At 41.4% G+C, this 15,400-nt stretch overlaps 1 protein-coding gene across 3 annotated transcripts in view; it reads right to left on the bottom strand.

Moving 5' to 3' along the window:
• The window catches only part of KIAA0930 (KIAA0930 ortholog), a 62,872-nt gene that overhangs the window by 15,516 nt on the left and 31,956 nt on the right, over window positions 1-15,400 (bottom strand). For 2 of the 3 annotated variants that reach the window (XM_030263387.4, XM_030263384.4), the window contains exons 2-4: window positions 8,793-8,941; window positions 2,705-2,812; window positions 1,318-1,395 (exon numbers count right to left, since the gene is read on the bottom strand). In XM_030263387.4, the coding sequence (XP_030119247.1) occupies window positions 1,318-1,395; window positions 2,705-2,812; window positions 8,793-8,903 (297 nt within the window). In that variant the 5' untranslated portion in view covers window positions 8,904-8,941. The remainder of the gene's footprint in view (window positions 1-1,317; window positions 1,396-2,704; window positions 2,813-8,792; window positions 8,942-15,400) is intronic. The other variant, XM_030263385.4, reaches the window with a different exon arrangement.

Raw genomic sequence — 15,400 nt, 5'->3', positions numbered from 1 at the left:
AATGCAGATCCAAACCAGCTGGATTTGCTTTGTTCAAAACCAACAGCCTCAATAGTGGATGTGACAATGAAATGCCCAACTGCAAACATGCTTTCACAGCATATGGAATTGCCTTTGTCTCTCTGTAGATCAACACCATGATGTTGAAATGTTTCTGGTATGTACTGGCAAGTTTCATGTGGAAAAGGGAAGACAACAATTTATAAGCAGTCCCACAGTAGGAGCTAGAAAGAAGGAACAAAAAACTTCCTCTTCATTTGAAATACTGCTCACATGCATATCCCTCATCTTCTCCTTCCTAGTTTTCAAATCTGCAAATAATATTTACAGATTTTTCTCAAAAACATTTGCAGAAGTTAACTTGTGGTGCAATTTGGACCAGCCAACAGAGGAAAAAACCAGTGAGAAATAACAGGCTTAAATCAGCAGTGCAAAGTGGCATCTCAACGGCCCCTAAAGAAAAAATTATGTGTAATCAATGTAAATCACAGAGATAATCATCAGCATTGCTATTTCTGTTTGTAGGCAAAACTAAAGTTCTTTTAAAGTGGTTAAACTTAAAGAAAAACTAAAGAGCACTGGTTTATTTAAGTAACACCACTTAAGCAAGCAGCTGCATGAACTAAGGGAATGGAAACAGCCATTTAAATCCAACAGGAGCCTTTTAAAAGAAGAATTTCTGCTAGCTAGCAGAAGTTGTTTCAAGATCTACATTGCAAATTGAAATGTAGTGGGGAAGCCTCAGGTTTTTGTTCCTACCCCCTGTATGCTTGTTATTCAGTCTCTTCCACTATGGTAAACCCTGGATTAACTGCACACAAAAGATAAAAGCCTATGGAAGGAATGGGCAGTTCAAGAGACTAAAAATCTTGTAAAATAATAAAAAACCAAATTGGTAATCAGTAAATTATCTGCCATTTAGCAGTTCTACATTAGAAACTTACCCTGAAGGCTCCTCATATTCCAGATCTCATACAATTTCAGGTTTAGTCTCAGGCTGGGGAACAGTAGGGCATCACATTCCCTCCTCCCCCTGGCACCTTCCCCTCTCTCCCCTAAATCCAGCAGGCAAAGATATACACCTTGAAGCATGCAGGGGTCTCCACAATTCATTGAGAGGGTCTATAAAGGACATTTAGATCTCAAATCTAGATAACTGGCAAAAAATGCCACAATATAAAGACTTGAGATGCTTCAGGAGGATGAATCTGTCAGACCACAGCCTGAGAACCACTGCCCCAGTTTTGGAGCAGTTTTTAGGATTAGGTAATACTGGATACCAACCTCTAATCCAAAGAAATAAAAGGGGAAGCCCACCTGAGATTTCTTTTTGTGAATATGAATATCTCCTCCATCAGAGCGTGTGCACACAGCACAGGTCACCACATAATCCAGCTGGAACAGGACACCAGACAGAAAAATTAACATTTAGAGTCCAGAAAACAAAACATTCATATGTATGAAACAGAACACATTCTGTCTCATTTGTTTAGCTACCTGTCTAAAAAGTAAGGTATTTTGGTGCTGCCATTTTCTTTACTCTCTTTAATATACTGGACAACCTACAATTTTTTATGATTTTCATAATAAAATGTTCTGTTTTTCACCTAAACCTATTAGCATTTCGTTCATTACTGGGGGAAAGGAGTTGGTTGGAACCAAGAGGTTTGGAACCAATTGGTTGCAACCTGGGTTTGTTCATTACATTAACTCAGCGACACCGAAATCTCTTGTACAGATGCTTGTTGAAATGCACAACCAATGGGTAAGGAAAGTCCTGCCACTATTGTTTAACAGGAGCTTAATTTCAGCTGGGGGAATAAGCAGCACACAGACACATACACCCATCCCCACAAACCCCTCAGCACACTTTAGGATAGAAAATATTTCCTCCCTTTGAACAGGAAAAAGAGACACTAATGAATACCAGTGACATGTTAGAGAGTTCAGAAAACACTAGCACAACCTTCCAAACAACCTGAAAAAACTTTAAGGAGCAAGTGCAGTAGCTCTGGACAGCAGTACTCAGGTGTAATAACATCTCTGAATTCTGACTGTGGCAAACGTATCCTGGTTTTATTGAGCATCAAATAAAGGCAAAAACTGCTCTCTGCAGAGAAGCTCTGCAAAGAGACTTCTGGGAGGAAGGAGAGAGAATGAAAACAATTTATTTTCCAGGATGTGTGCCTGAGCCAACAGCTTCCCATTCTGAGATCATAATGAGCAAAACCTTAAAGGGATCTCAAATAATTACAGTAATAGTCAGCTTTCCTAAGCCATAATGTAACACACACAATACCAAACAACCTGTAAGTCAGTTAAAGAACTAACTAGTTCTAGCTTCATTTTCCTACCCCCAAATATTTTATCAAAGTTCATTTGTGAAGAGCCGCAACCCCTCAGCATGATTTATGACACTGCATTTACACTCTTCTCTCTTAGCTGTACCAGTGAACTCTAATAGAAATGCTGCTTATCTACATCTCATTCATTCTCAAAAAAGTTAAACTGGATGAAGCCTTCGTTTGCAAAACTTTGTAACAGAGCATAAAACTCAGCCTAGCTTCACTGCATACAATTAAAGTTTTTTGTAGAAAGCTATTAGGACTCCATTGAAAATAAGAAACATCTCAGTTTAGGTTCATCTAGATTCTGAAAGGCTAAATTGCATAAATAGTGAAAATTAGACAAGCATCACTGTTACCTTCTGCAGGATGAGGTTCAAGTAGACACTCTCTTCCCAGTCAATGTCAGGGTCTCCCAGGCCAGGAAGCTTCTTAGAATCTCTCCGGTAAACTTCAACTTCAACCTGCTAAGAGAATACCACATCTCTTTGAAAACTATTACTTAAAGGTACCTATTTCCAAACATAAAACTGGAATCAGAAGCTGTACATCATGTAGCTTCCTAGTTTTCTGTCAGGATCAGAATTTGCTGATGATGCAAGGCTTTGTGTGGAAATGTACTGGGGAAACACGGGATGTGTAGGCAAACAGGGAAGAAAGGCAAAATCTCTCTGTGTGGGAGCATCTCAGTTTTGGACAGGAGCTTAATTTATTTCTTGCAGCAGGTATGTTTCAGCAAAACTGAAATTAATAAAATCAGGGATGCACGCACATCCGTGTTTCTCTTAACAAAATCCCTCAGAACCCCTCAAGAATGTCACTACACTAATGCTCAACACAGTCCAGACCATAGCTATTGCTTATTTTCCATTGGCATGGGAGTCTCTGGGAAGACAAAATCCAATCATTAAATCACAGAATATGCCAAATTAGAAAATAGCCACAAAGATCATCCAGTCCAACTCTTGACCTCGTACAGGACCACACCCAAGAGTTACATCATGCATCCCTTGGGGATGGTCCTGTGTGCTCCACAGAGGGTATTTTGCAAACTTCTTTGTACGGGGCTCGCATGGCCAGGTTTTGGTAGCAAGGGAGCTACAGAGGCAGTTCCTGAGCAGCTGCCACAACTTTCCCTTATGTGCAGCAGTGCCAATGCCAGGCAGCTCCAGGATGGATGCACTTCTGACCAAGGCTGAGCCTGCCCATGGGAGTGGCAGCACCTCAGGAATAACAGGTTTAAGAAGGGGCAGGTAGATGCCTGAGAGAGGCTGTGGAGAATCCACAGTGGATCAGGTTCCAGGCAGTATCAGAGAGAGAAGATCCCAGGCTGGAGCAGGTTTGCTGGCAGGACTTGTGACCCTGTGGGCACCCACAGCCTGTGTCTGAAGGACTGACCCTGTGGAAGGGACCCACACTGGAGCAGTTCCTGAAGGACTCTCCCATGGGAGGGACCCACTCTAGATCAGGGAAAGAGCGTGATGAGCCCTCACACTGAGGACAAAGAGATGGAGGCAATGTGTGAGGAACTTACCATAACCTTCACTCCTCATGACCCTGTGTTGCCGGAGGGGTGAATAGGTAGAGAAAACCAGGAAAGAAGGCCAGGAAGAAGGGAGAGGTGGGGAGAAGGTGTTTTTAAGATTTAGTTTTATTTTTCATTGGTAATAAATTAAATTTTGGCCATTTGCTTTCTCTTCAGCATTTGGGTGGTGACATGGGACTGTCATGTAGTACAGCAGAGAGTTCTTCTGGAGACATCCTCTTGGTTTGCAGTGCTGGAAAAAACCCTAACACTGGAACAGAGCCAGCAATGAAAGATTCTTAAAACCTGTATTTTTATTATATGTTGAGTTCAGGTTGTTCAATCTTCCAGGCAGCCAGACAGTGACAGTGACTTATGGATTCAGTTAGGAAAATTCTGTGATTTTCTGTGCAGGTCATGTGCCTGAAATAGTTTAGGTTGGGAAACTGGATGGTCACACCACAAGCAGTATTTGTTGAGTCACAGGTCCAGATGTACATAACATGTAAACCATGGCTCTGTTTACTTCTGCCTCTGAAGCTGCAGTCTCAACATCAATAGCTTAAGCTTTTTGGAGACTTCACAGGCCTAATGACTATCCTGTGCATTTGGCAGCAACTCTACTCCTCCACGTTCATAGGATGCTGAAGAAAATAGGAACTACTCCAATACCCAGGCAAGCTCGGAACATATGTCCAGGATATCTTACACTTATCTTTTTGATTGCTTTGCTCTATAGATATGGCACCTTTTCAAGTGACAAGGCACAATGAAAGGCAGAATACAACTTGCTGGTCTATCACTCAAGATTTATCTTTCTTTCCCAGTTGTGTAACACTGCATACTTGCACCTTTTGGATTCCCAGGAGAAAGTAAAGCTGCTCTCTACAGAAAGATCAGAAATAATCAATCTTGACCTAACAGCAGTTTAAAATCATAATCCTAAGTCCAACCATGTTAACCTTTCAAACCTGCAATGACCAAGACCCTTTAGAAGTGAGGATCAGGGCTTACATTTTCTAGTAGGTCACATCAGCTGGCACGAGAGGCAGCAGCAAAGCTGTTTCTGAGTCTGGACTGAATAAAGAACAACGAGTCAAAGGGATTCCACTTTACAAAACTGTGATAAATTCCTTAACCTTTAGAAAAGCTACACTACACATTGCCTTGATACAAGGGGGTCTGTGGTTTTGCGTAAAAACACCAAGAGAAGATGTATCTTCAAAACTTGTCAAGAAAAACTGCAAGAGTGTTACTGTGACGTGCCAAGAAAAGACAGAATTAAATGTACTTCTCTAGGATCCAAGAGTCTGTGTAGATATATAGTAGATATAGCCCAGAATTCAATATGGAAGTTCTGCCCTGGCATTCACATATTAGGAGCTTAATTGCTGTTTCACCCATTTATGCTCAGTTCAGAAACTGGTGGGAAGGAAAGGAGAAGCAAATGGAAAGTCACTTAGACCAGGCAGAGTGCAAAGAAGATAATTTAAAAGGCCTTTAAAAATAAAATTTATGATGGTAGAGAAGTTTAGCACCAGCACCAAATGGACATACAAATGGTACAGTTTATTACTTCAGGCTGTCGTGACTAAGCTGCATCCAAAGCCCTCCTCATTCAGTCTCAAAACTGAGCAGAACGTCGAATCTTGATCCCATAGGGTTTTTCTCTGCTTATCCTCTATTACACTTCAATTTAAAATCAAACGTTATTGCAAACACTCTTCCAGCTCCAGTAAGCACAGAAAAACCCAAACCCACAAGCAGGAGCTACTTTTAATCAGACAGTTCAGGCTGTCCAGAACTCAGACCAACGCCCGAGAACCACTGGATCCATTGACACTTGTTTCCCACTGGTACATTCTGCCACACAGGGCACGGAAATGACACAAACACACACCACCACTGTCAGCATTCAGACAAACAGCATCTCCCCACTCAACCCCTTCTGTCGTTGTCATCAGTGTGATGATTGCTATCCTCAAAGCTGCACAGATCTTATTTTCATGAACATAAACTAATGTTCTGAGCTGACATGGCATTGAGCCACCTCTGCCAGCATTCTTCAGCCAAAACCTGCAGCAGTCAGCTAAGCACAGAGCACATATGTAGTAGTGTTTGTGGAAGAACTACAACGAACTTGCTTCAATGTACACCCAGACTACAAAGTCATCCTCAATGTGGTCCATGAAGGAATCATCACCAGACCATTTGGCTCAGGCTGGCATAAAGCAGGAGCCAACAGCACAGTTCCAGTTCTAGTCCTAAATGTCTCCAGAAAACTCTGAACTCTCCCCTTCATTTGCCTTTTCAGTCTACCCCTGGAAACCTAAACGAGAGCACAGCTTGGTGGGTGGCAGGGAGGCTTGCACTTCCATCCAGCTCCTACAGATACCAGTCTCCATCTCCCTCCCCTTTAACAATATGGGTTTGGCATTTTGGCATCATTTATTAATAGAAGAATGTTCAAAACTACGAAGTAAATTAAAAATCCATGTAGTCATAATTTGATGTGTAGGAGTAGTTGTTTGGTGTCTCACTGCACTGGGCAGGCTCAAAAAATCAGATAAAAGAGGAGCTGGAACTACAAAGCAGTCAACTGAAATCAAACAGGAGGACAGCTGAACAAGTACCAATGAATCACCAACTATGAAGTTTCACAAAGCAATTGAAGTACTTCAAAGTCACAGGAAAGGTTCAATTCTCAGAAGCCATGCAAAATCCAGCCAGCCACAGGAGAGTTACAAAATGCTGTGCGTGCTATAAAGGCCCACTCCCCATCCCAGCTGTTACCACACACGATTCACAAATGCTGATTTTGTGGTAACCACCACTTACACAACCTCCTCACAAATAAAAATCATTTATGGTTCTTTTAATAAGCTTAAATAATGCTCTGAGAACAAATACAAGGGTTTGTGTCACTGTCACCTATTCACAAGGGGTTCAGACACTTTAAGCTAATGAATCAGTTAAACAGATTGATCAGCAGTCTGTGAAAGGATTTAAGCAACTAGGCTGCCTCCGAGATCCACTTTCCTTGTTGAGAAGGACAAGAGGTTAAACAACCCATGCTTTCACCAGACTGAATAAAGCCATAATATCATTTGATGTGCAACAGGGATGCTTTTATAGTCACTGAAACAACAATCAGGATGCAAGTTTCCCCCACAAGTCATAAAGCTCCAAATACACTAGCTGAAGGCTGAACCACTCAACTGATAGAGAAAGAACCATATTTTTCCATCTTCTCCTTAGGGGTTGTCATGATGGAAGCTGGAGTGCCAGAGAGAAGAAAGATGATAATTCTGTCAACTTTCTGTATCTTCATCAAAAGTATGGGAAAACCTTCCGGATTTTTTTTCTCAAGGGAGCTGACAACTGTGGGTCTTTACACCACCACATATGAGCCCAGAGAACTCTTGTATAGCTGCTTACAAACACTTTCACAGACACCATGCACAAATACCTGTGATTCAACAACAGTGCCAATTACTTCCATGCGTCAGGAAATCAACCTCGGTCTTTTCCTCCTCCATTTAACTTCCTACAGCCACCAACCATAATTCCCAATTAAACCATTCTATCTCTTGCTTCTCTTTCCCCCACCTAAGACAAAAAACTGCCATGGAATGCTAAGAAGTTTCTCAGATCTCTCATGGGAAAACAGAAGCACTAGGATACCTGGCTGTGTTTGCAAGGAACAGAACAACAGTTCTTTATGAGGGGCACATTGTCTTAAATGTAGACTATGAGATACAGTAGTTTCTCTGCTGTTTGTCATTACTGTGTCCCAGCTTCAGGAGGCTGCTTGTATTCTGCTACTGAGTACACCCAACAGATGCTCATTCCTGATACTCTGGTAATCTCAGCCAGTTTTCTTCATGAAATACCAGTGTGACCATTTCTTTTCTCCTTTTCTTCTCTCTTGCTACAGACTTGTGCTTTGACTTTATAAAGTATCATCACTGAAAGGCAGAAAAAAAATCAGCTTTCCAAAAAGGCAGGCAAGCTTTCTGATTTTCTCAAGTCTATAATAGCACACCTCATATACACTGCTGCTGTTATAGAATCACAGAATTGTTAGGATTGGAAGAGACCTGTGGAGATCACCCAGTCCAACACCCCTGCCAAGGCAGGGTCACCTGGCATTCACAACCTTAATCGTGGTATTTCCTTATGGATCAATTTTGCATAACATCTTGTGGTGAGCTGTGGGAATCCAGGGCATCCCTCTGGCTACCCTGGAAGGTCTGGGACCCTGGCAGGGGTCAGGAACCCCTCTGTACAGAGCCCCCAGAGACACTGTCTGTGATCTCTGTCCATGGAAAAGAGTTTTCAATCTTACAGGATGAATTACAAGCTCTGAGTGTTTGATATAAGTAATAATCAAGTGTGGCATGGGTGCAAAAGTAAAATTTTAGGATTCTAGATTAGGAGTCCAAAGGGGACAAGATGGAGGAATTGGGTGTGTCTTGTCCTTTTTCTCCTTCTTCATGCCCTCCATGTTTCACTGTGGTGTTGGCATTTTTCTGTTGGTTTAGGCTGGGGACACACTGTTCAACGTCGGTGACAGATATTGGCACATTATTGTAAATATAGCACAGGCAGTTTCTGGTATATAATGTTTGTAACATCCCACTGAGGGCAGAGCCCTGTACGCTGCCCTGCAGGACAGAGCTGCGGCAGGGCAGCAGAACATGTTAGAGATAAACAGAATAAACAACCTTGAAACCAGCACAGACGAATTATGGCTTCTTCTTTGGCAGCGGGGCTGAAAGACAGAGACTTTCTACAACCTTGGAATCATCAATACCTCAGATTCCGACAGAGCAGAACTGGGAATTCCTTATCCTTGGTTTGCAATTCTTCAGATCTCACACTACCTGAAGCATCCCAAGTTAAAATACATCATTACTCACCTTTTTACCCTCTGTACTCTCCCCAGTGACATAGGAGAGTTTCCGACGGACGTAGAAGAGCATGTCATCCTGCCGGGGGGCCCACTTCTCCATGAAATACGTTGAAAACATCCAAGTCCAGAACACAATACGGTCATCTTTGAAACACCCTAAGAGGCACAGAAGAAAGGAGAGAGAAGAGTTGTGAATGAGGATGTCACTTTTGCTTGTGCTTAACACAACACCAGAACTGTAGTTCTAGGTTGTTCTGTGGCGTACAGACCTGGTGCTGTCACTTGGCCTGAGCCCACAGGCTATCTTGGGGCATTGTCAAGCACATTCCAGCAACCAATCTGCCCCACAAGCACAGGCCAGGGCCCAAGAGCAGACCTTGGCTTATTGTAAATGTACGTGAACCCAGTAGGAAGAAACGATGATGTCTGACTCCAGTTCAGAAGGCTGAATGATTTCTTTATTATAACTATGCTAAAAGTCGTTAATATACTATATAAAGGAAGATACTAAAACTACAAACCTACTTTTTCTAACTACCATATCTAAATCATAGCTCATGACCCTCTCGTCACAGTCCAGCCCCAGGTGGGTTGGATTGGCCATCAGGCTCAAACAATCCTCACCTGAATCCAATCAAGAACTCACCCCGGGTAAACAATTCTCCAAACACATTCCACATGAGAAAACAGGGAACAAAAATAGAAATTGTTTTCTCTTTCTTTCCTCTGCGCTCCTCTATGAAAAAGTCCTGAGAGAGAGAAGAATGTGCCTGCCACACTGGCTCTGCCTCTGCTATGAAGAAGTGCAGGGCCAATGCACTGAGGAAGAGCACATCAAAGCCACACTCAAGCACTTTCACAGACATGTGGTGACAGTACATGCTACAGTCACTGATCTGAAGCCACAAGGTGCCCACAGGTTTCCTATGGGGTCTAGAGCCAATCCCTCAGGAACTAACAGCTGATGCCTTCCTTAAACCAATACACAGAAACAAGAATGTACCTGTGACTGTAATTCACCCTCTCTCTGACAAAGGAAACTATGAGTTCACAAGCCTTGGATCCCAATTACACAATGAAAAGTGGCAGGAGAAGGACAGAAATGGGAAGAGGAAGATGCCACAAAGTCTTATTCAAGGAGACAAATGACATCAGCATCAGCAATAGCACTGCAGTTGGCCTCTCCCCAAGAAAAGGAGGCACAGCAGAGGTGACATCTCATTTTGTGAAACTCTTCAAAGCTCTTACTGTATTAAAAAAGCAAAGGATGCTGCACCTTTTGTATTGCTAAAGATAAGAACAGAACACAGTCCTGTGCCTGGTGACAGGGGAGCAGATTGCTACTCCATGGAGTGATTGCATCCCCTCCCCAAAGCTCTACTGAGTGATAACTGGCTGTTATAATCAAGCTGTTTTAAACATGTGGGGAGAGAAACAAAAAATACAAATAATTATATTGCTGTCCAAAAAAAGAAAAAACAACAAACAAAAAACAAGAAAACGCCAAAAAACTAAAATAGATAGTGGGGATAATGGATGGTTATTACGTACAAGACAGCAAGACAGGTGGAGGCGTATGTACACACATGCAACTGCCAACCCCTCCTCCAGAACACCTATCCTTTACAGGACATCTTCAGCACATTTTCCTACTTCACTCCATATGCAGTATTTGCCAGAAAAATCTTTCTTCCAATCTTTAATTACTGGGGTGGGCAGGAGATTAGACTTTCAAAATTTTGGGAGACAAATATGTGAATGAAAGAAAAAGATGAAGTGTCTCCAAACTAAATAAAAAAAGCAATACTGAAACCACAATAAAAATCCACTGATGGACCATGCACAGAATATATTAATCAACATCAAGCAGGACAGTATTTGAAAATATGTATATAATTGATTTTTAAAAAGGGAGAACAGAAAAAGGGAGAACAGAAAAAGGCCAAAGTAGTTAGTTCCCAGTACAGGTTAATTACAAGCCACACTGAAATTATTTTATTTGCATGACTGCAGTGAAGTAGTTTCAATTACTTAAAGCAGCATGGAACATAATATGAAATCCTGAATGAACATAATGTGCAATCCTGAATAAAATCTGCACTAAATCTAAGGACTATCCATTTTTTTTTCCAGTGGACAAATAGAATCGAGTGCTGGAGATATCAGATACAGGGTCCTGGGCATCTTTATCATGGGAGTGTCTCCTTAGGGCACAGATGAGCAGGACTGTGTACAGCAAATAGTTACACCTGAGAGCATGCAAGAGTGGATTCCAGTGTGTTCAGACTCACAAAACCAGTCTGAAAAAAGGACAGGATCATCACTGGTCTATATATTCACACAGGAATATCAAGAAGAGAAAAGTAACTCTTCAGGTGTAAGGACAAACCACACAGACACAAGGTCAAATGGCTCCAAACTAGCCACTGACACATATGCAGGCTGGAAATTCAAAGCCACAAAGTTCAGGAGCAGCACCCTCAGCTGGAATAGTGAAGGCAAAAATCCCTGCAGATAAGACAAAGCTCAACTTGGTTAAGAAAGTTCCTGTGGTACCTGTGACAGCCGAGGACACCATGACCCAGTCCTGCCTCTATATTTAGCAAAGAGCAGAAAATGGCACAGGTTCATCGTCATTAACTAATAGTCCCAAAGAAACTTTTAAAATCTCATGGGGTTAGAGCACCTGAATTCTCAACCTTAATTATATGGGGAAAGAGGAGGAAAGAGGATTGCCCCGAGTTTTCCTCTGAAGTTCTAAGAAAGACAAAGGAAAAACTAAAACATGAATGTACATTCTGTAAGAACCATCTCTGAAAGTGTTCAGAAATACATTGCCTTGATTTGCTCCATAGACAAGGAAACAAAATTAGATTAGGCAAGGCACTCCTAGATTTATAATGCAAAATCAAGTTACCTAAATCCAGCATTATAAAAAAGGGTTTATTAATCACTTCTAGATTCTTACAGTACATGCAAAACTCTGAGAAACTGTCCATGAGCTGCTGACACCATCAGGTGTGTTTCAGGCTATAAACCACAGGAATTTACTGTGCTCACCTAAGTATTTAGGGGTAGTTATAGCATATATATTTAGCATATATATATAACATATACATTTCTGGGTGGTTATACCTGCAGGAGAACAGAACTGGGTAGAATACCAGGACTTTGTGTGCATTTTTACCCTCGCTGGGGACCACAGAACAAAGTGATTCCACGGGTTCAGCCTTAGTCTAAACAGAAAACCTGTAGACAAAAGTGCTGCAGCACTGAACCTATTTCAGCACTGCAGCACAATGCAGGGGAAAAACCCTGGAAACCCTTAGAGCCACATTGGATCACTGTAAATTTCAACCCCACCTACAGCTGATGGGATGTAAAACTCTTCTCCATGCTTCAGAGATGCTGGCAGATTCTGCTGTAATTAAAACCAGCCTAAGGATGCTGTGACTGTTGTGACTGCAGTGGTTAAAGGACTCGTCTTGAAGGCAAAAAGAGCCAAAGCACAGCAAAAGAGCTGCTTTTATTCAATTCTAGAAGCAGAGAGGATGTGCAACAGCACATAAGAAGAAATAGCCTTTAAAATCTACTACTAAATTGCATTAACTTGAAAAAGAGACAAAGCATTTTTATTTGTAACCAGAACTTCTTAAAACATGAGAGGGAGAAAATCTATTACAATTTAAAGTCAGAAACTGTCAGATCCAGTATGTCCACTCAGGAATGCCTTCAAATATTAGATCCCCACATTACAGCAATTTTGGTCATTTACAGCTTCTCACATGAAGCCTTCCAGCTTTGCCAAGAAGAAAATTGGAAACATCTATAGTTAAGAGTATGTAGCAAGTCAGCTTCCTGAAAATGCTCCTCCCCTAGCAAATTACATTTCTAAAAGAATAAAATGGAATTAAGAGTTCAGACTACAAATCTTAATAAACCCAACATCGGTTATATAATTATGAGACCTTTGTCATTAACAAATCCTAACTACAACAATTACTGTAACTATTCATTTACATGTATTTTATCCTCATTAGAAGTAAAATTTATGCCAACTGCTTTGCAATAAATGTCTTTCTTCTCACCTATTAGGTTTTTGTGCTGAACATTCATTCCAGGGAACTGACTTCATATCCATATAGGAAATTGTGAATTTATTTTTTTAATGCTTTTCAAAAAAATCACTGGATTAAAGGAAGTGTCAGGTTATTATTTTGCTTCAAAAGAATAGAATAAAAGATTTCTCATTCAGTGGGTAATAATTTTTTTAGCATGTACCACTCAGAGCTTAGAAGAACAATAATTTCAGCTAGACAATGGTTCCTGCTCTGCTTTTATTTCTTTAGTCTGCCAGGAGATACTCCTCATTGTGAAACATTATAAAACTCATTTCATCCAACATTGCCACAGTGATCATCTGTAAAATAACTATCCTTAGATGTTTAGGAGTTAATGAAACACTAATGAAGGTCTTTACAACCTCAGCATGGTGACAAAATGAGAGTTCTAAGCAATTCACACTGTACTTTTAATTTTTGTTCTGAGTTCAGCCAAATATTCTGCAAGGACTTTTTCCTGCAGCTCCTACAGTTAACTGTTCCCTCTCCTGACAGAAACTGCCTCTTCTCTATGCATTTATCCAGAGTTAGAGCCAGACCACAACTGGATTAATGAATATAAAACCGTGCAGTCCTTTTTGGTACTGGTCATTACTGCTGTGCCACAGAGCACAGACAGCCCTGCCAGTCAAAGTTACAAACACTCAATGCATGTCTCATGTATTTAAGGACCTAACTTGGCCCCAGTGGTTATTTATAGACTTTCGGAATGGGGAGAGGAAGGCTCAGGGTGAAGAGAATCCTCAAACACAACTAACAGTTCTACAATTTGCAGGAAAAGTTTAGGAAAAGGGAGGTCTCAGCTGGATTTCAAAAAAAAAAAAAAATACAGTACTTTGAGATAAAAAAGGTGTAAGAGATGGCTCTAGCTTACCTAGGAAAGGCCCTAAAGAAGAAAAAAGCAGCCAAAAGAGCTTCTGGCCTTGCAAGGCTCCCCAGCTGGAGAACACAAAGTAGAGGGCAAAGCACAGAGAGTAGGGCTTAACAACTCATCACCTGAAGGGTCTTTTTCAACATTTATTTTAGGGCCCAAAAGTTTAATTACCTCCTCAGCAACAAAGGGGAGCTGAGGGAGGTGCAAGGGGCATGAGGCACAACACTTGTGCACACTTAAACCATCAGAGAAAGAGAGTTTAATCAGAAGGAGATAAAACAGTGAGAGCAGAGTCAGACAGCTCTAACCATTGTACCTGCCCATTTTGAAGGAACTCTTTCACTTATTTAGACACTGAATCCAAAAATAAGCATTCACAAATGATCCAGGTTGTACAGAAGCAATGAAAATTCAACTCAAAAAACCACCAGAAGAGGGTTGTGTGCCCCCATCACCAACTCTTTTGCAACCCTGCCTCACTATTCCATCTATCAGGATAAGGCAATATTGTCATCCTGTCACAGAGATGGATCAGCTAAATAAATACCTTCCGAATATTTCATTTGCACTTAATGAGAAACACGCTTTAAGCTATTCTATGTCAAAAATGCTCTCAGATATGTAGATTATGACTCTAGTGTAAGCAGAGATGAGCCTAAGAGCATCCATGGAAACACAGGAAAGATACCAAAGGCCTATTTAGACACTGATTATCAATGTGAGGGAACCACCACTTGGAGTGTCCTGACAGGACACCACAGAACTGCAGTTTAACCTCTGCCTAAACCATCTCCCTGCCAGCACTTTGATCTGCCTTGGTTAATTAAACAGTGACAAAAAGAGCTTATTTTTCTTGTCTCTTAGGAGTTTCTTGGGTTTAACACTGGGGTATTTTTCTGCAGCACAATGTCTTACACTGGGTTTAATGATCAAAGTTTTATATCCAGTAACTCCACAGAGTTACTAAAAGATCAGCATACAAACACCACAAAACAGCTAAATTCAGATAATCAAAAACTGCATAGTACAAAACTAAAGAAGAAATATTTCAAATTTTCTCTGTACTACACCTCATAGAGAAACACTACTACTGGGCATTCCTGATGAGGAAATCCCTTGAAGAATACTTTCCTTTTGATTGCAAGAAATACAAAAGACATCATGTAAGAAGATTCGAGCCCAAAGGTTGTTTACCCCAGTATTGTGCTGTGACCAGCCAGCCCTGGAGATGGACAGGAAGGAGCAGAGGATGATGCAGGAGTGCATCACCCTTCTCCTCAGTACCCTCACAGCCCCCAGTGTTTCTGTGAACCTGGCAGCTCCTCCTGGGTGGTCATTCCAGTCACCTGCACATCATCTCCTTGGACACACCCAGACTTTCACAACCTACAGGTGTTTGTGACCATGAAACCCACAGCTGTTACCATACAGGAGCTGGTTTTGCTTGGTTTGGGAATTTTTTAGGGGCTTGGGGGTTTGTTGAGATATTGGGACACAAGACAGATGATGGATTTTGGACCTGGTTAGCGTAAGAGATTTGATAACGGGATGCCTTGGCAAGAGCAAACAGAACTTTGAGGATTAAAAGAAGATTCAATCAGACTGGTTTGCCAGAAAAAG

Source organism: Taeniopygia guttata, chromosome 1A (assembly GCF_048771995.1).
Source record: "Taeniopygia guttata chromosome 1A, bTaeGut7.mat, whole genome shotgun sequence".
In the NCBI taxonomy this organism is placed as follows: domain Eukaryota; kingdom Metazoa; phylum Chordata; class Aves; order Passeriformes; family Estrildidae; genus Taeniopygia; species Taeniopygia guttata.
The sequence above is the reverse complement of the archived record's forward strand: the minus strand, read 5'-3'. Positions and strand labels throughout refer to the sequence as shown.